General features: G+C 35.4%; 2 protein-coding genes and 1 non-coding gene across 11 annotated transcripts; 1 reads left to right on the top strand and 2 right to left on the bottom strand.

Annotated features, from left to right (window-relative positions):
- Nucleotides 1-267: 267 nt before the first annotated feature.
- Nucleotides 268-12,352, bottom strand: LOC130809361 (probable inactive purple acid phosphatase 1). The gene is made up of 13 exons (XM_057675106.1): nucleotides 12,129-12,352; nucleotides 11,146-11,328; nucleotides 10,371-10,462; nucleotides 10,218-10,284; nucleotides 9,946-10,068; nucleotides 9,610-9,702; nucleotides 9,313-9,442; nucleotides 4,920-5,001; nucleotides 3,877-4,009; nucleotides 2,373-2,578; nucleotides 2,161-2,286; nucleotides 1,273-1,582; nucleotides 268-901 (listed from the first exon to the last, which is right to left on the bottom strand). The coding sequence occupies exons 2-13, from the start codon at nucleotides 11,314-11,316 to the stop codon at nucleotides 596-598; spliced, it is 1,839 nt and encodes a 612-aa protein (XP_057531089.1). The 5' UTR covers nucleotides 11,317-11,328; nucleotides 12,129-12,352; the 3' UTR covers nucleotides 268-595.
- A 1,495-nt stretch (nucleotides 12,353-13,847) lies between these two features.
- LOC130809359 (pentatricopeptide repeat-containing protein At1g69290) lies at nucleotides 13,848-26,220 on the bottom strand. Of its 9 annotated transcripts, XM_057675098.1 has the most exons (6): nucleotides 23,700-26,114; nucleotides 22,240-22,495; nucleotides 15,420-15,520; nucleotides 15,244-15,326; nucleotides 14,656-14,755; nucleotides 13,848-14,446 (listed from the first exon to the last, which is right to left on the bottom strand). In XM_057675098.1, exon 1 carries the CDS (start codon nucleotides 26,054-26,056, stop codon nucleotides 24,068-24,070), a length of 1,989 nt encoding a protein of 662 aa, XP_057531081.1. In that variant the 5' UTR covers nucleotides 26,057-26,114; the 3' UTR covers nucleotides 13,848-14,446; nucleotides 14,656-14,755; nucleotides 15,244-15,326; nucleotides 15,420-15,520; nucleotides 22,240-22,495; nucleotides 23,700-24,067. The 9 variants fall into 9 exon arrangements, with proteins under 9 accessions (XP_057531081.1, XP_057531085.1, XP_057531086.1 ...); XM_057675102.1 differs by lacking the exon at nucleotides 22,240-22,495; XM_057675103.1 differs by lacking the exons at nucleotides 15,420-15,520; nucleotides 22,240-22,495 and having other exon boundaries at nucleotides 23,700-26,220.
- On the top strand, nucleotides 26,184-26,257 carry TRNAN-GUU (transfer RNA asparagine (anticodon GUU)). The gene has a single exon. It is a non-coding gene; the product is annotated as a tRNA-Asn (tRNA).
- The last annotated feature ends 1,124 nt before the right edge of the window (nucleotides 26,258-27,381 follow it).

Raw genomic sequence — 27,381 nt, 5'->3', positions numbered from 1 at the left:
CTTATTTAAGATAGTGTCTATAAATATCACTTAAAACTTTTGGCTGACTCGATTCTTTAACATGGTATCATTATCAACTAACATGACATAATGGTTAAAGGTTCCTAACACTCTTCCACGTCAACTATCATCTTTATCTTTTATCTTTATGTCAAATCTTTTACCGCTTATTTAATGTATGCAATGTTATATAAATGCATTAATCATGAATCGTCGCTTCCTAATTGCAATTACACAAACTATTTATCTAAATTGCACTGATTTATATTTTGAAATCCTATCATTTGCATGCTAATATGATACAAAAGTTCAATTAAATACACCAAACAATACATGGGAACTAACTTTCCTTTAAATTCAAGTTTCATCATGTCAACCAAACATATTTCCCATGGGAATATCAAGTAAAATGTTTTTACATTTCCATGTGTACCGAACAACCTCTACCTTATTTCTGAACATCTTTAGCGTATCCGATCCCTTTGCATAATATCAGAAATTTAAAAGGTTCTTGCTCCGGAAACTTGATTGCGTAAGTATAGATAGTGTTCGAAAGGTCAAAATGAGATGTCGTAGAATTAATCTGAAAGGACTACTAAGATGCCATTGTTGTCGCAGGGCAACTGTCCACAGTGCACGCCAAGATATCTCGATAATCTCTCGTTATCGTGAATGAGTCATGAACTCTCCCATCGCTGCTCTTCTTATACTCGAACAATAAGCTTGAATGGTTGAATGCTGTGAGTTTGAGAAACCCGTAATCTTCATCTCTAAAAATACTCCAATTTGGTTGGAGGGTCGAAAATTTAGCAAGACTCGCCCCTCCACCACCAGCAACCACATGAATCGTTCCGTTCAAGGCGCCCTTGAAATCCTTCGTCTCTTGATTGGCACATTTGTTCTTGAGCATGAAAATACAACAAGTCAACATTTGTGCAATTATGAGTGTTGCTAGTTTGGTAATGCCTAGATTAAAAATCATCATCATTATCGCACCCAGTGTATCCCCTCATAGAAAATTATGATTTGGGTTTGGGGAGGGAGGGAAGGCAGCAACCCATACCCATAAAGGAAGGCGGCAATTATAAGTCTTTTAGAATAGTTATGCCATTTTAACTCAAACCTAACCTAAAGAGGTGGACTATACCATTCATGTATGCATATAAAAGTTATTTTAGCTAATATAAGTTAAACCCTGATTTTGAGATAAGGAGAAAATGTATTTTTCCACAAAGGGTCTACATAATTAGCCGACAAGGAAAGGAAATAAACCTGGTAGACGGGGCAGGTTCTCTCGTAGTTATGTACATGGCCGTAAACAGCAATGTCGACCTTGTATTTTTGCCACAACTTTTGAAGGCTCTCTCTGCCCATTGGCTCTTCAAATGATCCTTCGATAGCATAAAAATCACCAGAGGAATAACCCAAGACACGATGTGCAAGGAAAATAAGCCATGGTTGCTTTTGACGATCAACAGATGCTAGACAGTGTTCAATGAACTTATATTGTTCTGTTCCCTCTCGCCAATCGTGTTCTGTATCAGCTATGCAAAATCTGAACATTCCATAATCAGTGGAATACCTGCAGAGAAAAATACGAAAATGTTGATTCACAATTCACAGCTAATTACCAACATTGATTGCTTGAAGATCATTTTGTTTATATTAGGCTTTATTCAATACACTTGGAAAATGCTTATAGAACTTAATGGAACACGGTTTATTTCAACATGTTGATACCCAATTAGTGTAACATAATTTGCCAGTTAATTCGCTTTTTGAATTCGCGATTCGCTCAAAATGGCCCTAAAAATAGCCCAAAACCGATCATAATTCGCTTTTTTTTATTCACGATTCGTAAGGAGATTGGTGAATCACGTGACACTGGCCCCAATTCTAAGTGGCTCCTCCTAGTTAGAATTTAAGAGACCGGATGTACACAATTTTATCCTTGTAATAACAAAGAGGTTATTTTCGATTGGCTGGTGAAACTTGACATAAATAAGAAGCACAAATGATTAAAAAGCCATTTTACAAATTCTTTAATTATGGTTAGACCTCGCCTAAACTTATTTCCAGTTATAACCGAAACTTTGATCTTTAGTATGAAAAAAAGTCGCCTTAGTGAATCCTAATTTATGACATATATCATATATATACCAGAACTTTTCCCGGTTTTCAGCCGGAACGTAGAACATATTCTGAGCTAAAACACCACATTCTCCTCCTGAATCTGTATTCTGATAGAAGGAACCTGTCCCTGGCCAGTCTCTCTCATGATTTCCGCTGTAAGGGAAAAATAAGTATATTGAGCTCAAGGAACTCGAGATTAAATATTAATTTTGTAAGAGAGACTCAATAGATTAAGTAACCTGGCAATCATATACGGAACAGCTGAGGCAATGGGCTCAATTTGAGCAGTGAACTGATCCCACTGAGATAGATAACCGTTAGCATAGCATATGTCTCCTATGTGGAAGACTATATCGATGTTCTTTAAATCATTGATAAGTTGTCGAGTCGTATTCAGAGAACCCTTCTCGAAATTGTTGTATTCGTTTGAACCATCCACCTCATCCTAAAAAGAACAAGAATCAAAGAGGAATTGGTGATTCGGAAGGAACTTTCTTACCCTCTTGAACAAACAAATGGAATACAAGGCGTTGCAATCATATTCACAGTAAGTATACATAGAAACATATAGTTTTAGAAAATGATCACAAGTTTTTGTATACCTAGCGAGAAAGTTTAGTGTCGATTTCCTTGACAATATTCACAATAATCTCTAGTTCTCTACTATCAAGAATATGTGTTTTCTTCACCAATTTCCGTTATAACTCGGTAATCTTGTATACAGACATTGAGGTGTAAATAAGTGGTAATGAGAATGATTCGAACAAACATATATACATGGCAATGGAGAAGCATTACCAGGAAGAGACGGACAATTATTTTTAATAAATTTCCAATTGAATTGGGCGGTTCTTCAATTTATGATCTACTTTAATTGTCTATCTCAATTTGCACCACTTTCCATTTTGGTTTTTCCAAATGATTCAACACCCTTTCCTTAATCGACTCCCCTTCTTTTAATCTCATTCACAAACTTATTTTCTCTCTTCATCTTAACCACTTATTTCTATCATCCACTTGTTTTTTGTCTGTTCTCCAACCCGATTCTCCTTTCCACTAAATTTCTCTCATTTTACAATTGGTGCGAAATGAGAGGGACATATAGAGTATATAAGAAGGGAACAATAAATAGGAAGACAACTTTGTATAACTCAACTGATAATAAGAGCTCCATAAATTTGTACATTTCCAATGGAGAAACTGCGTCTACTAGAATTGCGTTACTGACACTAGTTGAATAGCAAACACAATCCTCAAATCTATACCTCAAAATATTATTGAGCCTCACGAACACTTTGTTTGGATATAAGGAATTAGAGGGAAAGAAAGGAGATGGATATGGAGGGACATAATTTCCTTTGTTTGGATACCAATTTCAAAGGGGAAAGATTTAAAAACAAGGGATTTGAATGGATTAAGTCCCTTAATTTTGTTGATAACTAAATATCTCCAAAGATGGAATATTTGAAAGGAAAATGATATTCCTCTTCCTCTCGCTTCCCTTCCTTCCTAAACAAACATGACATACTTTCCTAATATTGCCTCCCCTTCCTTCCTCTTCCCTTCCTTTCATGTCCCTTCTAAGTTCTTATCCGAACAAATTCGAAAGCTATGATAAAAAAGTGAGTTATATAAATATTAAATCCTTCCCTAATGTAGCAAGTGAGTCCAAGATTAACACAGGGCTAGCTCCAACTAAAGCATAGAGAACAAATTACTTTCATCCTATCAGATTTTTCTTACCTTTCCCATATCTCCAAAGATGACAACTTTTTGGACCGAATCTTGACCTGGATAAGGAGATGCTCTAAAGTGATAACTATCACTCCATACATATGACCCATCTAGCATTCTGTGTCCGACCCTGTACTTGTATCTGCATGGCACAAAGAAGGCAGATGTCATATGAGAAGAAGCCGTCAAACACTTTCAATTGAAAGGTGACACTAAATAGTTAGCATGTAATTCATTATAAACTTATAAGCTCATCTTCTAGAGCATGCGTTGCCTGGTTTAAGCAATGAAGAAGAACCAATTTCAAGTAAAGTGATAACATGTCATGAGCTTTCTACAAAATTCCAGATTTGAGAATGAGAATAATTGCAATAATGCACATTAAGATAGATTAAACCCTCAAATCATACGTCCCTGGAGAAAAAAATGTTGTCTGGTACCATTTCATATTGTTATGCCAACATTTCTATCAAGAATCTTGCCTAAAGTGGAATCAGTCCGTCTTGTATGAGACTGTCTCACGGTGAGACGACCTCAAAACAAGAAGCCCATAAGCTAAAAAGTTTCCATTATTGGGCTATTTATCCCCAAGTATGGGCCTGTCTCACGGTGACACCGTCTACAAGAATTTGTGAAGTGGAATAATGCACATTTCGATTGTCCAGAACCTCAAATTTGTGAAGAGATTGACATAGGAAACAGGAGTCTTTTATAAGTATTTGATGAAAATCTAATGTAGAAAATAGGAGTCTTTTATAGATATTAGCTTTCTTTTGGGATGCGCCTGTTTTCAGTCAGAAAAGTACAACCGGCATCCCATGTTCGTATCACGGTTGTGTCATATACACACCATTATGGCAGGTGGAAGGTGAGGCCGACCATCACTGATTCACACCAAATAAAGATAGTTTTACAGAGATATCAGATTTAGTCTGTAGAGTATAATGTTTTTTTCAACTAGGCATTTATGTCTTTAGTTCGCCAAAACAGCATCATATCACCTCGCACAGAATACTGTAATCACAAAATAAGATATAGAGTTCAGCACATACACTAAGTTAGGCCACAGTTCCTTCAAGAAACCAGTGTGAATAAAACCCGGATCACGCCAACCCACAGTACTTGCAGGAGCACCTGTAAAAATATATGCATACGCGTACACAATTAGAAATCTCATAACTGTATGTAAACAGATATACAACAGTCATGTCAGTAGGACAAAAACTTGTAGGATACACTTTCATGCAAGCTCGGATGAATCTAGATTAAACTAAAACCAACTTTCTTGTTAGGTACAAAAGCTTTAAACAAAAGAATAAGCAATAAAGAAAGAAAATTTGAGTAAGATTGACATAATCAAAGTGATGTGCAAATTTTAATTAACCGCAAGCTTTTGTTTAAAGAAAGAAAACTTGTAGAATGTCCTTTAACCTCGGGAACGCAACGAGGCCTTTTCAAATTCAGATCCGAAATTTCTTCTATAAAACCCCATTCCCACGGCTATCCTCTCACCCTTACCTCACTCCTCACTTCTCTCTCTTGCAATCTAAGAGCCCTTATCCCTAATCTCCATCTTCATCTTCATCCTCACAACCATCCCACAACTTGCAATTTAAGGAAAATTTTGGGTTGAAGACATCACTATTTCTTGGAGATCTACTAGAATTCAAAAGCAACTACATCACTCAATCAATTGGAAGGTATAATCATTCTTAATCTTTATTTCCTTTTGATTTTTGGATTTTCATAGATATCAATTGTATTGTTTAGTATTCTAGGTTAGAGTATCTTAGTTTCATTTGTGTGGCTTGCATCATCTTGAGGATCAATTTTTGTGTAGTGGTTAGTTGTGATTTTTGTTTTTTATTGCCAAAATGAACAAATTGTTTAAATCCAAGAGAGCTAGGCACGAGTCTTCTTCCTCCCAAAGGAGAGATGAACGACCACCGTCACCACCGAGGCCAGCTGGGCCTCAAAGATCCACATGTAGCTCATCCAGTGCCACTATGCACTGCAAACTTGACTCTTCACAGACAAAAAACTTTTGAATGCTAAAGAAACGAGTCCTCCTACCCACAAAATTTGTGGACAAGAGTGTCCTTAGGAACCTCGGCCTCTTCAATGGCGTTCATACCCTCCTTGAGTGGCGAGGCCTACATGGATTCATGGATGTGGTCGCTCCAGTCTATCCAAGGCTGACACTAGAGTTTCTATCGACCCTGACTCGTCACGAGTCTTTTGAGGGTAACTACCTTGTGTTCCATGCCTTCAATTACGTGTACACCATGCCCTACCACGAGATTGCTAGGGCATTCAACTGGGTCATTAGGGATGATGAGTATGTCGTCCATGAGGAGAGGGTTATTATGGGCTTTTGGCTGGCTAGTACTGCTAATCATCCATATAGAACCTCCGGCAACAAAATCTCGCAAATTTATCATCCTGCCCACCGTTACATTTTTCGGTTCCTTGTCATGACCATTTTTGGTCAAGAGGAGCCCAAGGGTTTCTCCAAGGGTGAGTTGGCCTGTCTTAGGCCATTTGTTTATGACGACCAGGGGACCCCCGACTGGGTAGACATTTTTGTGGGGAGGTGCTTATCCATACCGAGCTCCACCAAAGGGAAGTTAGCTATTGGTGGGATGATTACCCTGTTAGTGAGATACTAGACGATTGTGCTGAACTAGACACCACCACCGCCATTTACTATGATAAGCCCACCCTCAGGCGGGTTCATTTCCTGCAATACACAGACCACCGCTGTTGCTCTTTGTTCATACCTAACGGCCAAACCGTTCTCCTTCCCCCTTTCCCTGCAACTCAATTTGATGTGCGTGCACAAGACACTGTTGAGTCTTTATGCAACACCACATATCAGTACTCTCTCAAGTGACTCATAGACCAAGCTCCCATTGCTGCAGGAGTGCCCATCAATCTAGATGAGGATGAGGGCGATGATGATGAGGAGGAGGAGGAGTACGTTCCTTCAGAGGAACAGGAGCACAGGGCGCATAGCCCTGCCGTAGACTCTGTTTTGACTGGAGTCAGAATGACGAGCGGTTCTTCAACATAGAGAGTCGCTTCGATAAGATGGGGGGTCGACTGGATAGACTGGACGACAATTTGCAGACGTTCCAGGACTCATGATGGAGACATGTATAATCTCGATACGCGTTTGCAATCTATGTGGATTGCCCAAGAGTCCCAGATAAATTACTTCTTTGGGCAACCTTATGTCGACCCGAGAGCCAGCATCTCTAAGATGGAGGCTCAGAGAGAGAGAGAGCGAGAGACTGAGCTCGCTGCTAGGCGGACTCCAAGGAGTTCATTCTCCTTTTTCCGCTGTGGCCACTGAAGGCCACATGCTTTAGACTTCCCCTATCTGTGTGTTTACGTTTTTTATGTCTTTGTCCCTTTACTATGCTGTAAAGCATTGAGGACAATGCTTCTGATAAGCATGGGGGAATCTACACCTGTTAGTGTAGTTTTTATTTTATTGCTTTCTTAGTTTAGTTTGTATGCATTCTTAGATTAAGATTTTCATTGTTTTTATTATTGTTTCTTTTTGTTTTGTTTTTTCTTTTTGTTTACTTAACCCTACCCCTAAAAAAATGAAAAAAAATGAAAAATGAAAAAAACATAAGAGAGAATGCTACCCAATAACTTGTGATGGAGGTCTAGGCAAAAGGAGAGTGAGTGTCAATCAGCTGCTATCATTGTTCATCGTTTTCCGCAGCGCTTGACAGGTATACTTCTATTCCTATTCCTACTCTCATCTTCCTCTATATTTTAGCTCCACTATATTGTCACACCTTAACCCAACTAGTCATCCTCACATAAATTCTCTCACATCATCTCTTGTTAACCATTGCATGTTATATGAGCTACAAATTTTAGCCAACAATAAGCCCCCATCCTCTTTGATCCAAATTAAGTTCTTGGATTGCGAGATCCAAGAGCTCCATTATATGAGCCTTAATGTTATGGAGTTTGGGTGTCTGTTTTAATACATTATGTTGTGGTTGTGATGATGGAGTTGTGTGTTGGGTATGAGGTTGATAAGGGGTTTGGTGTCTTCATAAAGCCGAGTAGGCTCTTCTTCAAACCATGGGACTTTATACTTAGGATCATTTAGCGGCTTCTTTCTTCATTCTTTAACTCATGAGCATCATTCTTCTTCTAAAAAATGCCCTGCACTTGTATAAGCCACAATCCTTGCACAAACACAGTCAAATATCACCACAATTAACCCATTTACTCTCAAATAATCAAACCATCGTAAACTAGAGTAAATGAGCTAAAAACAATCCTAAACCACCACTAAACTTCAAGAAAGGAGCATAAAAATAAGCACAATAAGTGCAAACAATTGCACTTATCACAAAGTTCAAACATGGTACATGAGTATACGTAGCCTGTTCCATTTAATCTGTGCGTTTAACTCTTGGTACTCCAACTAAGTATCTGCCTCAGAATCTAACCGATTGGTTCAATAGTAAAGATGGTTGAAAAATAATATCTGAAAACTAATCTGTGATTGGGAAACAAAATTCTTGAATCTTGTCCTATTCTACCACATCCCCCATTACTCTCGGTCACCTCTCTGCAGTTTCACATCCTACAATAATCCTTGTTAAAAGCTTAACATTTTGAACTGTATAGTAGCGTTGATATAATGATTTTATGGTACCCCTTAAGCTTTAGGGGCACTCCTCGATCACATAATATCCTAGTGGCCTCCCACCAATTTTGCCACTCACACTTAATCCAATGGATGCCATGATGTTGGATATCCTCAATACTTTGAAATATGAATCCAAAGTATTTGAAACATTACTATTCCACTTAGAACGATTTCTTTCTCTTCCAACTTTATATTGTCTACTAATCTCAATTGTGTTAAGCGACACTTCATGTACTCCATCTTATCCCGACTTAAATTTAAACTTTGGAATAATTTTAACTCGAAAGTCGGAACAGACCATACAACATCTTTAGCCAAAAGGAGAGATCAGCCTTCGAATAAGGGTAAAAAAGTTAAGATGAGATAAGGTTAGATAAGCCATATAAAACAAAGCCTAAACCATCTTTTCAAAGCTAAATACTCCCTCTGTCCCATTAGAATTGGGACATTTACACTTAAAAGCTCGCACATAGATTTTCGTAACGCTAAAATCTCAATGGGACAAATGAGTAGGCAATAGTCATACCTCCTTCCTCATTAAATATACTTACTTTATTATAAATGAGGATGTAGAAAAAGGAACTTTGAGTTGGTGCTATTTCCATCCAGAAAATCAGTCAAAATAAAGCAAAGTTTCTATATTAGATCATGTAGTTCCTCTTTCAATTTTTTTGATATATAACATGCAATCTGAAGTGGACGTTGATAACCATGAATAAAATCTGCACCAAGTAAAGGAGAACAAAAGAATTCACACTCACCACACATGCTTCCACGATCAAACGTGAGTGTCCCAGCAGGAGAAATAGTCCCTTTCCCCCCTTGCAGCCCCCATTCAACAACAGGAACTGCTTCATCCATACCATACCCACTGGTCCAAGTAACTGTCATCTGAATGTCAAGTCAAATTTAGATCTGTGCTATGGTCTACACAAAAATATAATAAACATCCTAGAATAAAAGTTTAGTAAGGTAATAGAAGTATAATCAAAACTAGTCAAAACAGTAATACGGCTCATATAAAACAGAATTAAAGAGCACAAGATAAGGAAGCTCACCTCATCCCATGATTTTCCCTGCGCCAGACGTGGGTATACAGATGCTTTAGGATTCACAAAAGAAACTACATTTGAGATGGCAACCACCCTTGGCTGTTGTTAGAGAAAACACGAAGTTATGTAAATGCATCATCATCATAATAACGACAATTTTCAAAGAACTAAAGAAAAAGAAGTGCATGGATTGAATTGCAACACCAGGCTGGAAAATCATCAAAAAAAAACATGGATCATGGATATATTTCAATTTGATCAATAATTTTCTAAATGCATTCATTAAACAATAAGAACTCACAATAAAAACAAGAGATATATTATGAAGCACTGGAAGCTTACGTTAAGCAGTCCACCGGTAAACAGTGCAATTGAAAAATCAGCTCTCTGATTGATCAATTGGAGCTTCAGAGATCCACTCCCTGTGTGCACATACTTGGGATTTGAGAAATTTGCATATTGATACTGCAAAGCAAACACATACTATATGTATATGTATTTATGCAAAAATAGAAAATAAAAGCTACCCAGTCTCAAACTTCACCGAAAAATCCACAAAGAAAGTTGTCTAAAGCCGGTTATTTTATACAAGCACCAAATTTCGCAGTACAAACCTTTATAGGAGCAGTGCACAGAAGAGGAGGCAAAACTCTTGGATTCTCAGCAAAGCACGTCGATGAGCTGATAACAATAAGCGAGACTTTCAGTTACTACAATGTCCATTGCCACGCATTACATTTGGATAAACGATGAAGTGAATCTCTTACATGAAATTGGCAGGAGAAAATACACCCACCCAATCATCTACTGTAGGCTTCGGGTAGCTGAACCTTACGGTAATCCATTCTCTATTTCCCCCCTAGAAGCAATCAAGACAACTAATAATGATACAAATATAAACTTCCATATTCCAGCATACAACTTCATTTTAAACTTTTAGAGGGTGTTTGATGTGAGAACATAAAATGTAATGGAAAGAGAAATAATAAAGAGGAGTAAGGGTAAAGGTAAGGGTTGTAGTTATGGTATAACAATATAGGAGGACACAACCACATAACGAAAGGGAATGTGTTACTTGACATAAAATGGATGGTAATAAAATAAGGGTATCCATTACCCTCAAGAAAGGAATTGAGATAAACTAATATTATAGTATCAAACAAAAAAATGTGGAGTAATGGTAATTAAATCCCTTGGTATTAAAAAGTTCATACCAAACCCCCCCTTAAAGTTCTCTGTTTCAACATAAATATTGGACTATGCTTCTTTCAACAACATTCCTTTACATCAATTCCATTGACTAGTTTTCGCCTAGGCGAGGTTTTGGGTCGGAAGTACACATCCTTACCTTGTAATGACAAGGAGGTTTATTCTGATTGACCCTTATTAACATACTTCGTATATCATCTTCAACTTTGTAAGTGCATATTATTTAATATGTCATTTCTCTGTAATCCATAATATGAAATCAAAGAACCGTAAATCTTTGGAATTTAGTTATTAAACAAACAATATCCAATGCGCAAGCTGACTATAGCTTACTCCTAATCCAAGTAGGGAAGGTGAAACTTCAATAGAAGCCTTGTTATGGAGAGCAATAGCTGCCTGGTGGATAGCGATTTTCGACAGGGGTTGAACCCCATGGGACACAGCACAGTGAAGATGCGTAGCAGCCACAAGGACTACAAATACTGTAAGCAACAAGATTCTCATCCCCTTCAAAACCTGATTTTAAGTCAGAAATTTTTAAAAACTTACAGATTGGGTAACAAATACATTTTGCAAACTCGGATTCCAAATACAGATCAGTATAACACCCAATTAAAAAAAGATACCTCAAATTCATAATTGAGCTAAAAAAACTATTTCCAGGATATGAAAATGTGTATATCAAAAGTAAGTTATACACCAATTTCATCTACTTCAATCGTACTAGCGGTGTACATTTGAATGTTCAGACAGGTTACAGATATGATATCTTTAGGTCGGGTCAATTTCGGTTCAGACATTAAATGTAAATATCTTGACAACCCTAGTCCTGGAAGGGGCTAAAAACAGATCCAAAGACCCAATATCTATCCGACTTAGTAACCGAAACCGACTTAATCTCACTTCAAAATGAATTTAAAAATATGTAAAAACCAATTTAGTCTGATGGACACGAGACCGACTCGAATGACTTGACCTAAATCAAACCCGATGACCCGAATGAACACTGGTATCAAGTAGCTAGCACCAATTTAAAAACTTCAAAGTAGTATTGAAGCATCAATTAGTTTTTAATATGTATACACATTCATGATCTCATACACATATACAAAACTCAAAACTCAAAATTTTAGCATACCCATTTTCAGGAAATGCACCTCAAAGAATAATAGGGTATGACAACAAATCTTTCTAGTGCAGAAACTCATTCTAGAAAAAGGGTATTGCGCTTAAAAATCTACAATTTAGGGCGCTAAAAATATCATATACTTATCACTTTAACATTGTACATGACAAAATACAATATAGAAACTAACCTGTGAAAGAGAGTATCTGTTTGTTTAAGGGAAGATGGATAAAAAGGGCGGATAAGTACAGGACATCCGAAAAACAAATGATCGAGAAAAAGTTTGCGCAAGAACAGTTGACTTTGGACTTCTCACTTCTGGCTCTGATTAAGCCATAAAAGCATATGCTTTCACAGATTCTACTCTGTATTCACATACTCCTCAGTCCCTTTGGATACTAGTGAGCAGAAAAGTAGTATATTTTACAAAGAAAAGGGATATTCCGTGATATTGCTAAACATCGCTGCCTTTTTATTTAATCGTCACTTTTATATTAATAAAATGACAAAAATACTCCTAAACATAAAATAAAAATAATCATAATAATAATAATAGTAAAAATAATATTTAAAAAAAAATAAAAATAATAATAATAATAATAACAACAACAATAATAATAATAATAATAATAATTATTATTATTATTATTATAATAAAAATAAAAATAATATTTTAAAAAAATAATAACAATAATAATAATAATAATAATAATAATATTTAAAAAAAATTAAAAGGATGAGTCGCGCGGACTCACCCCTTTAATTTTTATTTTTTAAAATTTTTTTAAATATTATTATTATTTTTTTTATTATTGTTATTATTATTATTATTATTATTATTATTATTATTATTATTATTATAGTCCAGGGGCAATATCGTCAACTCATTAAAATAGGGGTGGCTATAAAATGAAAATAAACATAAGTATTGATTATTTTTAAATAAACTCACCTATTTGGTATAATTATTAAAAATATACCCAACTAATGTTTATTCCTAAATACATGATTACAAAGAAGCTTTGAAGATGCTTATAAACTATATATAGATAGATTTATTTTTAGCAAATAAATGTAGGTAGATATATTTAAAAATAAATAGTAGATATATTTAGTTTTAGCAATCAAGAAAAGAATAGTTTATTATTGACTATTTACCCTAAATAAAATAAAGCAAAGTGAAAGGAACAGTTTTAAAAAATACCGATAATGAAAGGGATAAGGGAGTTGAGTTGGATTTTTTTTGGCAATGTAGAAAAATAGTGTTTTTCAAGGAATTCGGATATTTGACAATAAATGAATAGAGAAAATAAATTAAAAAGGTAAAAATATATTGATGAGATTAAAAGAAAGTAAGAGATCAATATTTAAAAATAAAAATTGATGCAAAATTAGAGGGAAAATAATGATGATGAAAGGGATAGATTGAGGGAGCAGAGTTGAATTTTTTAACTTAAAAAAGTCTTTTTTTTATGATGAATAGCCGGAGCTCCACTATTGATAAGTTAATTATTTAGATGAGAACTAAAAAGATAATCACTTATAAAAATATAGCAAAACCCAATGTTGCAAACCTATAGAAAAGAGGGAGTATAAAATAATACCTCTTCAACTTAATGCAGTTGTCTCATTTGCTTTCTACACGTTTGCTAATGCACAAATAATTGTTAAAAATTAAAAGTAAAAATTTATATTAATAAAATTTACATTAAAATAAATCAAATGAGATCTCATTTGATTGTTTTAACATATAAATTAAAAATAATGTAAATATTAAAAGTAATCAATAAGCATGTGAAAAAAAATTAGACAATTGCATTAAGGTGAAGAGAATATAAGGAAGTTTCACCCATATCAAAAAATGGAAAACAAAACAAGTAAAAAGTTGAGAAAATTGAGATATTTTCAATATTTTCAAATGCAAAGCTCTGAGCGTGATATAATTCAAACTAGGTCGAATCAAATAAGCTATACTCCATTACTCCCACCGTCGTTTAGAGTTTACCCCATTTAAATAAAAAAATAAAAAAAAAAATAAAAAAAAAATATGCTACTCCTTGGAGCTCTATTTTCCTCTCAGTACATCTGTGAGCATGATTTAAAGTTACTTTACAATACAAATGTTTTATGCTTGTAAGTTGAAACTTGGAAGTAGCTTCAGATTTGTTACATCTCCCTTGATACCAAATGTTTCCCTAGTGTATATTTAACATTTTTGGATAATGAACAGCACATTCGTGAGCAAAATTGTGTTTCTCTGGAGAAGGATGCAGTTTGCTTCTTTCCAGGAGCGATGTCGCTCATCTCAGTATAGAAGAAGCTCGAATATGATGATTCCCTCTTCCTTTGTTAGCTAGCTGCTGATCTCTTGAATCTGATGATCCCCTCTTCCTTTGTTAGTTGCGACTTCTAATGGAGCATCTTCCGGTGACTGATTTCAATGCAAGTATCTATCTATTAAAAGTTTATTTGATGCCAGAGGATGGAGAGAACCTCTAGTATACATACCTACAGAGAAACATTACAAAGACAATTATGATAACCAAAGAACTATAAGTGTAATCAAAAGACCTAGAGACAGCACACTTGAACGTAAATTTTTGTCTATTTTATGCTCCTAACGGCTTCCGTATAGATGCTGACAAGACCAAGACCAGAAGGCAGAAACTCAAGAACTGAAGCACCCAAGAACCGTGCTTGTTCGCTTAGATACGTACCTTATAGGCAAAGGTTGTATTTGTAAACATATTACCGCTCCTGGTTACATCAACTCGGTCTTTGGTACCAGGTAAAACTTAATTTCTCCGGTTTTTTATACTGCACATTTGATCAACATAAAACGGTCAAATGTTGCAGAGTATTTAAAGCCGGAGCAAGTATAATGATTCACCACCTTCAACACGAAACCGATTCAGTTCCACTAAATTTCTTTTAATACTTTTTAATGTTTCACTTTTCCTCTATCAAATTTTTGTTTTAATAATATAATATATCCACTATCAAAAAAATCCTATTTAATAACTTTCATGTCTCCATTAACGATGCAATCATGCTTTATGGCTTCAAGTGTTAAAAATCAGCTATTTTAATAAAAAAAAAAAACCATGTTTTTGGTCGAAGATGAAGTGCAAAATAGGCAAGTAGCATATCATGTCAGTGTCCAGTGATTAAAAAAACGCGTTAGTGCACTACAGCCTGAGACGCAGCTGCCCCAGCATATTAAAGCAGCTGAATAAGATGTGTTTCAATGAGGCGCACTAAGAAACAAAATAACATAGAAGTGATTTTAAACACAAGGACTGCACCTCGCTTTGAAAAGGTGTGCACCTCACACCTAGTTTTTTGCACCAAAGCCCAAGGACCCATATCTTCTTAAAACACCTCGAGCCTATTTATGACATTGAAAGTTTCAGGACACGAGTAGTGAAATGCAGAGTTTAAATAACATAGAAGTGATCATTACATGAGAAAGTGATCTCACCGCATCACAAAGCTCTCTGTTGATTTTCCTTTATGCTTAGGTATACTTTTCATTTCTCCCACAGCAAATTGCACAAATAGGCGATAATTTGTTCTTGTTTTCTATTAAGGGGAGAAAACAGGACTTATAAATTTCCTTATAACAGGACTTGGAAATCTAAATAAAGGTTTGTAGAAGGGCAATTGACACTCAAGATGGAAAAGATGGACTTTTGGCCAAGTAGAACGTTTATTGAATTTGATTAGTGAATAGCACTTCATATAGATATGGTAAAAATGTTCTTTACAAGATAATTTTTGATGAAGATCAGAATCTACACTTGCTTTATTATTTATCCATTGAACTGTATCATGAGTAAGCTTGAGTGAAGAAGAACATGCATTACAGGGAAGGGATGCAGGCTATACAAGAAGGCAAAATGCCTTATTATATTATTTAATCTATTTCTATCTTATTCTTTATATGTCTTACAAACTATATACATATACTATGTTATGAATATACTGTGTGGAAATAATGAGTTGGCAGCCCTCAACTTCAAACAGCTGGTGGTGGGTTTTTATCATCCCCAATACCCCCCTCAAGCTAGGGATGGTGGCTTGAACTAGACCTAGCTTGGTCATCAAATATTGTAGTTGTGCTGCAGACAGATTCTTAGTGAATGCATCTGCTAATTCTTGAGAAGTGGGAAGATATTGCAACTGTAACAAACCATCAAAGACCTTTTCTCGAGTGAAATGAGCATCTATTTCAATGTGTTTTGTACGCTCATGATGCACAGGATTCTTGCCAATGCTGATAGCTGATTGATTATCACAATATATAGTGACAGGTTTTAAATTTGATACTCCAATCTCATCTAGTAAACGTACTAACCAAGTAATTTCAGAAGCAACTGCAGCCATGGCACGATACTCTGCTTCTGAGGAAGACTTGGATATGGTGGATTGTTTCTTGCTTTTCCATGAGACTGGTGATCCTCCAAATAATACAAGATATCCCGTTATGGACCTTCTAGTAGTGGGACAAGTGGCCCAATCTGAATCTGAATACCCAATAAGAGAAAGACGTTCACCAGCTTTTAGTAGAATGCCTTGACCAATGGACCCAGCAACATATCTTAATGTATGGTGTAAGGCCTGCATATGAGGAACCTTGGGATCTTGCATGAATTGACTCAAGCTTTGAACAGCAAAGGTAAGGTCAGGCCTGCTGTGAGTAAGAAAGTTTAGCTTTCCAACTAATGATCTGTAGAAGGCTGGATCAGAATAAGGACTTCCTATGTTTGGATGTAATTTGAAAGATGAGGGAAGAGGAGTGGTAGTTCTTCGGGATAGATCAAGACCACTGAACTTGAGCAATTCCTTGGTGAATTTGTGTTGTGTTAAGACTATACCAGCAAAAGTCTTACATATTTCCATGCCTAAGAAGAAATGAAGAGTGCCTAAATCTTTAATGCTGAATGTTGTGTGTAAATGATGTTTTAAGGCCAAAATAGTAGGTGTGTGATTCCCTGTAAGAATGATGTCATCTACATAAACAGCGGCCAAAGTCAACTGATCACCCTCTCTTTTGATGAATAAAGAGTAGTCATTTTTGGATTGAATGAAGCCTTGAGTTTGTAGTTTCTTAACTAATTTAGAGAACCATTGTCTCGAAGCTTGTTTTAATCCGTAGATGGACTTCTTTAACTTACAAACATATTCATTTGGATTTGGAATTCCTTCTGGCATCTTCATGTAGACTTCTTCATGTAGGTCTCCATGAAGAAAAGCATTATTTACATCTAATTGATGTAAATCCCAATTTTTCTGTGCTGCTAGGGCAAGTAAGCATCTGATGGTAGGCATTTTGATGACAGGTGAGAAAGTTTCTTCAAAGTCAATACCATATTTTTGTGTAAACCCCTTTGCCACTAGCCTAGCTTTGAACCTTTCGATGCTGCCATCTGATTTGAGTTTGAGCTTGTATACCCATTTACATCCAATGGGTTTCTTGTGTGTTGGTAAGGGCACAACTTCCCAAGTCTCATTAGCTCTCAAGGCTTGTAGCTCCTGCTCCATTGCTCGAACCCAATTTTGATCAGAAGCTGCTTCCAAGAAAGATGTTGGTTCAGGAATTTGTGAACTATGGGCTAACAAAGCTTGATGTTGCTGAGGTAGGCTAGAATATTCAACTGCATTGCATTTGAAGTTGGAAGAAGAGATGGTTGAACAGAGATAATCATTGAGATATGAAGGAGGTTTATGTATTCTGGTAGATCGCCTTGTTTGAGAGGATGAAGTGGTAGGATCAGTGGTTATTGCAGGGAAATCATTTAATAAGTCAGAAGTTGGAGGAAGGTGATCATTGTCTATAATAGGAGCAGAGTGTTGAAAAATATCTGGTTCATCATCTAGTATGTTAGATGAATGAGAAGTGATATGAGGTAAGAAAATATCATGGAAGGGTATGGATGCAAGATCAGAAGTTGAGGTATGGTGGTGGAATGGAAAATGTTGCTCATGGAACACAACATCTCTAGAAATATGTATGGTGTTGGTGAGAAGATCAAGTACCTTGTAAGCCTTCTGATGTGGTGGATACCCAATGAAAACACATAGCCTTGCCCTTGTATCAAACTTTGTTCTGTTATTGGACAATGTGGAGGTAAAATAGAGGCAGCCATAGCATTTGAGATGTTGTAAGGAAGGTTTTTGCCCAAATAATATTTCATAAGGTGAACTTTGGTTTATGCTTTTGAGTGGCATCCTATTGATTATGTGTGCAGCACATAACACAGATTCCCCCCAGAACTTAGATGGCAACTTGGCTTGAAAGTGTAGAGCTCTTGCAGTTTCGAGTAAATGTCTATGCTTTCTCTCAACTACTCCATTTTGCTGTAGAGTCTCAAGACAACTTGTTTGATGTATGATACCTTTATTTAGTAAAAACAGCTTCATTTCACCTTCCTTAATTTCTCTAGCATTATCACTTCTTAAACACATAACAGTGGAGGAAAATTATGTTTCAACATAATGAATAAAATTCTTCAAAACTGAAATTACATCAGACTTATATTTGATCAATGTAATCCATACATGCCTAGTGTAATCATCCACAATAGTCACAAACTGATTAAAATCATTATGATTCTTTACCTTGTAAGGACCCCACAAGTCTACATGTATAAATTGAAAGGGCTTCAAACTCTTTATTGAACTATTTTCAAAAGGAAATCTAGTTTGTCTAGCTAGAGGACAAATCTTACAGATGATGTCTTCCGTTTTCAGTTGATGGGGAAAAAGAGACTTTACTTGTTTGAAGGGAAGATGACCAAGTCTGAGGTGCCACAACTGCGCTTCCGTGGTAGCATTCAAGCATTTGCTTGAAACATAAGAGTGAACAGGTGAGTGAGAATCCTTGTAACAGAGAGAATCTTCAATGTGATAAAGACCACCTCTCAGCCTACCAAGAAGAAGTGCTGGCTCTCTCAACTTCTGAGCCTGAAGGAAACACTTGTCACCAGAAAAGGTGATTTTGCAATCAAGATCAGTAGATAACTTGTGTACAAAAATGAGGTTAAATTCAAAGTCAGGTACATGAAGCACATTAAGAAGCTTGATTTTATCAGATAATTTCATAGTGCCAACATGTTTGACTGGTATTTTAGTTCTATTAGGTATTGTGATAAAATTTTCATTTCCATCAACAGATTGCCATTCATCAAAATAATTGAGGTCTAAACAAAAATGATTTGTTGCACCACTATTCAGAATCCAGGAGGACTTCATACAAGATAACAAGCATATCTTACCCGCTAATTGAGCTTGAGCTGAGTGGAGAGTATCAGATGAAGTAGACTGAGTGTGTGGTATTTCCTGCTTGTGCATAATTGTAAAAGATATTTGTATTCTTCCATGGGAATAGTGGCATTTTTTGGATTGTCAGGAGGATCTTGTAAATCAGTGGACTGTTGAGTTAAAGCAGCAACATTTTTGTTTTTGAAGCCTTTAAAACCAGGGGGATAACCATGTAATTCGAAACACCTTGAATTACTATGCCCATGGATCTTGCAATGTGTGCAGTAATAGGAAGAACTTGGTCTCTTGCTGCTATATCTTTGTTGGTTGTCAAAATTGCCTGAATTGTACTTTTGATTAGAACCAGAACTACCATTGAATTTCTGTTGATTATTGCTATTAAAGGTTCTGTTGGCTGAATATGGCTTGAGGGGAAAAGACCTCTGAACATTGAATGCCATATGATCAGTTGAAGATGCTGATTGATTTGTGATTTCTTTGTGCTTCTCCTCTTGTGCAAGCAGTCTATAAGCATGAGAAACAGGTGGAAGAGGCTGTTGCATCAGGATGCTACTTCTAACATGAGTAAGGTGTTCACTGACTTTCATCAGAAATTGGATAAGCCTTTGATCTTGTTGAGCCTTGAAAATCTTCTGAGTGAGATTACATGTGCACCTGTTACAAGTGCAAGTAGGTAGAGGAAATGCTGAATTTAGTTCATCCCATAGGACTTTGAGCCTAGTGTAATACTCATAAATGGACTGTGTTCCTTGATGTAATTCATATAACTGTTGTTCAAGGCCATATAATTGAGCTCCAGAGGTATAACCAAATCTTTCTTCAAGATCAATCCAAATTTCTGAAGCAGTTTTGAAGTAAAGCACAGATTTGGCTATTTGTGTATCTAAAGAATAAAGAAGCCAAGATATTATCAAATCATTACATCTAATCCAAGCAGCATGTTCAGATGTGTTAGGTTCAGGTTCAGGATAATCTCCATTAAGGAAACCGAATTTGTTTCTGGCTGAAAGAGTGATAACAACAGAACGCTTCCAATCAGTGAAGCCATTACCAGCAAACTTGATGGAACTCAAAGGATTTGTGCTATTTTCAGATGGGTGAATGTAGTATATGCTAGCTGGATTAGAATTGAGAGATAATTTTGTTGTGGTATGGTCAGTCATGATGATAGATTTGAAAACAGGTGAATGAAGATCAAAGAAAAAACAGATTAATGCGATCAATCAAGAAATGAAGGCAAAACATCAAACACATAGAGTGCAAGAGAAACTGATTAAAATTTGCAAGGAATAACAGAAGAAGAATTGATAAAAGAAGATTATACCACAAAATAGGTGAAGAAATGAACGAAATTCAAAGAAAACGATCACAAATCCTCAAAGAATGATGGCAAGAACTTCCAAAAAAAAATACCAGAAAAAGAATTCTGCGGATGAATCTGAAAGGCGACCATTAATCAGTTGGCTCTGATACCATGATGAAGATCAGAATCTACACTTGCTTTATTATTTATCCATTGAACTGTATCATGAGTAAGCTTGAGTGAAGAAGAACATGCATTACAGGGAAGGGATGCAGGCTATACAAGAAGAAGGCAAAATGCCTTATTATATTATTTAATCTATTTCTATCTTATTCTTTATATGTCTTACAAACTATATATATACTATGTTATGAATATACTGTGTGGAAATAATGAGTTGGCAGCCCTCAACTTCAAACAGCTGGTGGTGGGTTTTTATCATCCCCAATAATTTTCAAGATTCCTTTCTTGCCAGATTTAGGCAAAAGAGTTCGTTTTCAAGCCATGCACCCCTTTTCACCTCACTTGTTTTGCATATTCTTCACATGTCCTCCACTAACCATTTACGGTTTCACCTTATTTAACCATTTGTACTTCTCTGGAGAAGATGAAATTTGCTTCTTTCCAAGGCGCCATGTAGCTCATCTCAATATCAGAGTCGACTGAATCTGATGATCCCCTCTTCTCATGTTAGCTGTTGATCACAATATTGCAATGACCAAAGAATATTTATAATATCAAGTGAAAAAACTCATCCTAAAAGCTTGAGTTAGAGACAAGGGTGGACCCAAGATTTAAAGAACAGAGTTGTGAAACTAAAAAAAAATTTATTTCTCGGATTCTAAGAGTAAATTTTAAATTTGCATTAGTAAAGCATAAGATAGAATCCTTAAAGTCAAAGGGAAAATTATATCGAGCGGCCACTAAACTAGCACCATCAGAATGTAGGGCTTTTAGAAAAGATTATAGTAGAAAGATGGGAGTAGCAGAAAAGCGAATGCTTCGATGGATGAGTGGACATACCTTGAGGATAGAATTTGAAAAGAAGATATATGAAAGGGTTTAGGAGTTGCAAATATTAAGGAAAAGATGAAAGAGAATCGTTTAAGATGACTTGGGCATGCGCCTTTATAAGATTGACACTTTTTTTGCATAACAGTTTAAGAGGGAAAGGAAGAGGAAAATATAGGAGGGAAGAGAGAGGAAGGGGGAGTGGAACAAAATATATTTACTAAGAAACCCATCCCTCATATTGGATATTAGAAGGTGTTCTCTTCAACTTATTTTTTTGACTTATTACTTATTCTTATTGGAATCAGATCAGATCAGACCAGATCAGATCAGATCAGAACTATTCAGATCAGATCAGAAAGTTTCAGATCAGACCAGACCAGATCAGACCAGATCAGACCAGACCAGATCAGACCAGACCAGACCAGATCAGACCATACCATTATTATTATTATTATTATTATTATTATTATTATTATTATTATTATTATTATTACTATTATTATGTTATTATTATTATTATTATTATTATTATTATTATTATTATTATTATTATTATTATTATTATTATTATATAATAATAATATTAATAATAATAATAATAATAATAATAATAATAAATGCAACGAAAAATTGATATGTCATGTAGGTTGACTTTAACAACTACCTAATATCTATCTAATAGTAAATACTTGGCCTTTACCTGTTGCATTAGCTTCTAGCCATTAATAAAACATGATGATATTAGATATCATATGCCTCAGTTTCGTGTTGGTCCACCTCCTACAGGGATGCTTGAACATTTTAATTACAGACACTCATCCTTGCGTACGACAATTGAGAGATGCTTTGGAGTGCTAAAAAATCAATGGAAGATATTGAAAAATATGCCTAGTCTGGAGATCAAATATCAGTTGGCTATTATGGTGTCAACATTTACGCTTCATAATTTTATTCGCCTACATCAATTAGGTATCCAAATATCAAGTGGGGTTAACATTGAACCAAGAAGTGATACCAACATGTTTAACACAGAGCGCAAGAATGAAATGGATAGAATCCAACTAAATATAGCCAACGATATTTGGGCATCAATCCAAAGAGAAGCAGAAACATCGTAGTTTTTGATGTTTAATTTGTAGCATGTAATGTATGTATATTATTATTAGATGGAGAAACTATGTAGTATGTAATATTAATAATAAGACATAATAGTAATAATAATAATAATAATAATAATAATAACAATAATAATAACAACAACAACAACAACAACAATAATAATAGTAATAATAATAATTTAACTACTACTATTAATAACAAACTCAATGAAACCAAATCAAATCAGATCAGATCAGACCAGATCAGATCAGATCAAACCAGATCAGATCAGACCAGACCAGATCAGATCAGATCAGAAAGATTCAGATCAGATCAGACTGAATCAGACCAGATCAGACCAGATCAGATCAGACCTTAGTAAATTCAGACCTTATCCAATCAGATCAGACGAAGAGAACAGGGCCTTAATCGAGTTGAGAGAAAAAGGAATGGGGGGATTTGAAAAGATTTTTGTCCTTTTATCTTATACCCAAAGTTGGAAAGATTTGGAAGGAAAATCATGAATCCTTCTCACTATTTTATTACTTGAAATGAGTATTGTATACATTGTTGTAACTTGTAAGTAATGTATCACTTATTTCTAGAACAATAAAAAGATGTATATAATTTATAAGTGATAAGAGTTTTGTCAAGTCACCAATCCAACAATAGTGAGTTTTTCCTACCTCAACCACAAGCTTTACACTCAGGTTAACCATTAATATACCTTCAAATCCCTCCCTCTCCCCACTTGTTATCCAAAGAAACGATTTTTCATTCCTCTAAATCCCTCCCCTTTCTTTCCCACTATTTCCCTCTATCTAAACAAAGTGTTAGTACCATATTTCATCATACAGAGCACCCATATATGCACACAACACATAACAAGTTAGCTAAAATGATCAAACATATACCCAATGTAGAACTCTAAGATCTTGCAAACATTTCTATGTTTAATCCAATAATATAGAAGGCATATCCACAGAAGTGTTAAAATTAAGGAAGCAAAGAGAATAGTTAACAAATGAAAACAGGAGAAAAGTGCAGGAGTTACAAAAGTACCTGATAAACGTAAGCCGAATAAGATTTCCAGAGTCCAATAGTCAAAAATTCACGATGCTGAAGATAAATGAGTCTTTTCCTTTACTTCATTTTAACTGAACATCCTAGTGGATACTTTATAATATTGAGAACTGACAAGTCAACAAAAATTAACAACTATGAGGGACAACTAAGAGCCACCAACATTTCGGACATGATCAGTGTAACATAATTTGTTGGTTAATTCGCTTTTTGAAAACCTGATTCGCTCAAAATGACCCTAAAATAGCCCAAAAACGACCATAATGCGATTAGTGAATCATGTAACAGTGGCCACATGATTCAACAAAGCACAGTTCTGTGTCCAAAGTACCAATGAACATAAGGCTTTATGCACTCAAGCCAGCCCAATTTTTAAAAGCAATTAAGGCTTCCATCTTCTTATAATTTTTCCTTCTCAGTTTTGATACCTTAAGTTTCTTGTGATTCTCCATGAATGCTTGCTTGTATCTCCATTTATCAACAAAAATTTTCAATTCCTGAGACATGTCTATTACTTGCATCACAGCATCAAAATACCCTGCTTTTACCAGAGCATAAAGGAAAGCATCAATCAAGCGATGATCTAGCCTAAATCCACCAGGGTCCCCAGTTGAGACTCGCCTTTTTACCTCATTCCATAGCATCAAAACATTAAAATGTTTTCCTGCAGAGACATAACCATTGACCAACGACAAATATGTCTGCTCATTAGGAGCAAATCGAAGAAATACCATTCTCCTAAACGTTCTACTAGCATCTTCCATACGACCAGCCTTACAAAAAGCATGAATAATAGAATTCCAGTCATGTGTTCCCACTTCGATGCAGGGATCCTCAACAACCTCATCCAAGAACGCAGCCATCAATTCAGGACGATTATTTTCTGTTAAACCAGTCATTATAGTAAGATAACTTCCTTTTAATTCCGAAACTCTTGCATTCCTCATGTCCCTAAATATAGAAAAAGCAGACCGGAAATCCTGGCTGGACATCGATGCTTCTACTAAAGTATCATAACAACTATCATCCAAATGAAGGCCGGAACTATTAATCTCCGCTACCATCTGCGCTGCTTCAGCTGTCCGATTCTCTTTGCAGTGGGCTTTTAAAATTGATAAATACACCCCAAGTCCAACAACAGCTCCCCGAGATTTTATCTCATCCAATATACTATGTGCCTTATCCAACATTCCTAGTTCAACACAAGCATTAACAATACCAAAACCCGTAGAAATTTCCCCTTTGACACTTTCACCTTCCAACAACTGAGCTTCAACAATTAGTGCCACTAAACCCTTAATATCTCCATGTGTCAAGAATCCTTTCACAACTTCACAGTAAGTTTCTTCACTAAATTTTAGATTGCCTTTATTTTCTCCATTCAAACTTCGCAAGATCGTTTTAGAAACCGATTCTACATTGCCTGCCTTAACATAGCCCTGAATCAATTTACTCAAAAATGCAACTTTATCCGTGAATCCAAATTTACCCATCAAATTCTCTAGCTCAATTATCTTCTCTTCGATACCCTTCAATGCATACAAATACCCAAGCAACCCGAAACTCACTTCGTCCGGTCTAACCCCCAGGAAAGACATCAACTCTATAATCCTCTCAGCATCCTTAACCGATTCAAGAGAAAAACAACACCCTTCTAAAGCAGCATTACAAGCATCCAAATCAGGTTTCATAAAATCCAACTTCTCATCAAGAGCAATCCTACAATTCTCATGAAAAACACCTAAATACCCAACAAAACTACCATTTTTCCTACTAATTTCAACAAGGGAAGGACCCCAAACATGAAAAGGAACAAAAAACCTATTCTTAAACAAACATTTAACCAAAGAAAAAGCAGGAGCAGCAGTATTAGCAACAGACATAGAACAAAAAACGTTCTTAACAGAATCCAATTCTAACAAGTTTGGATTTTTCTCAACCAAAAAAACAAGAGAAGCAAAAGCCCTTTTGAGATTATGAACATCAGAGACAGAAGATAAGTGGGTAATTAACGAATTGGTAAGAGACTTACTAGGAAAAGAGGAAGTGTTGGTAAAAGACTTGAATGATTTCCAAGCTTCATCTGTATTAGAGGATGAGAGGGAATGAAGAAGATTGGTTTCAAGAGTGGTTTTTTGTTCTGGGGTTAAGGGAGTGTTTGGGGTTTTGGAAGTGGGTGAAAATGGAGAAGATTGTTGTTTGGGTTGTTGGGGTTTAAGGGAGAAAAGAGAAGGTTGAAGAAAAGAGTAAAGAGATGGAGTTTCTTCAGAAATGGTGGATGAAAATGGGTTCGATAATGGCGGTTTTACAAGAGAGGAAGCTTGTCTTCTCCACATTTTGTGCAAATTTTGTCGTTGATTCAAGAGCTCTGGATCTCTGCTGCTTCGTCGTCAATCCACCATTTTTAGTCCTAGGGTTTTGTTTATTATATTTTTAATATTTTCTTTATATGCAAAATAAAAAGCTGGAATAGCTCAGTTGGTTAGAGCGTGTGGCTGTTAACCACAAGGTCGGAGGTTCAAGCCCTCCTTCTAGCGTCAATTATTTTTTATTCATCTTTTGTACCATTTATTTTTGGACAATGGTCCATTTTTTTTTTTTTTTTTTATTTTAGGAAAAATTGTTCGGATTAGTCGAATCTATTGTTCGTTCTTTGTTAATAATCCTATCTTTTGAAATTTTTTAGATAATTCAACCTTTGCATTTCTTTTGTTGCGAATGAACCTTTATTGCAAATAACCGATTAAATCCGGTGATTTCCTTTCCTCTTCATTTCAATATTAGAATCCCTAATTCTCTTCCTCCTCAATTTGAATATCAGATCCCTTTTCCTCTAATTCATCTTCAATGAAACCATAAATTCCTTTTCCTCTTTCAATATCGGAATCCCTAATCCTCTTCCTCTTTCAATATCGGAATCCCTAATTCTCTTCCTCTTCAATTCTAAATTCAATGCTCACATTCACATATATTTTTGGAAATTGAACTAACAATTCAAGAAGAAGAGGATTTAGAGTTCATAATTTATGGAAATCGTTAAGATTTTCACTAAATTAAAGAATGAGGAGGATGAAACGTCTAATATGGTGTTACCCCATAAAAAGTCCATGATACCAAGCTTATAAGGAGGGGAATGGAAGGTTGAATGTAATGACTAGTATAAAACTGCAATAGCTAGTCAATTTTTTCAAGGGTCCATTCCCTACAAAATGAAGACAAAATGAAGGCAAAGGTTGAATTATTAAAAATTTTAAAAAGTTGAGATTATTCACATGTAGTGGGCAATAGTTTGGATTATTCAGGACAATTTTTCTTTAATTTTATCCATACATTTATTTTAACTTTCTTTCAATTTCATGCATACAATTCATTATCTTTTTATTTTATTACCAAAAAAAAAGTTGGAATAGCTCAGTTGGATTAGAGCGTGCAGCTGTTAACCACAAGGTCGGAGGTTCAAGCCCTCCTTCTAACATAAACAATGTTTTTGAATCTTTTGCACCATTTATTTTTAGACAATGATCCATCATTTTCTTTTAATTTCATTTATATATTTTAACTTTATTTTACTTTTATATTACTTTCTTGGACACAATTTATTATATCTTTCTCTATTATCAAATATTTACATGTTTTCTACTCTTTAATTTATGGCATAAAA

This window comes from Amaranthus tricolor, chromosome 3 (assembly GCF_026212465.1).
Source record: "Amaranthus tricolor cultivar Red isolate AtriRed21 chromosome 3, ASM2621246v1, whole genome shotgun sequence".
NCBI classification, from domain to species: domain Eukaryota; kingdom Viridiplantae; phylum Streptophyta; class Magnoliopsida; order Caryophyllales; family Amaranthaceae; genus Amaranthus; species Amaranthus tricolor.
The sequence above is the reverse complement of the archived record's forward strand: the minus strand, read 5'-3'. Positions and strand labels throughout refer to the sequence as shown.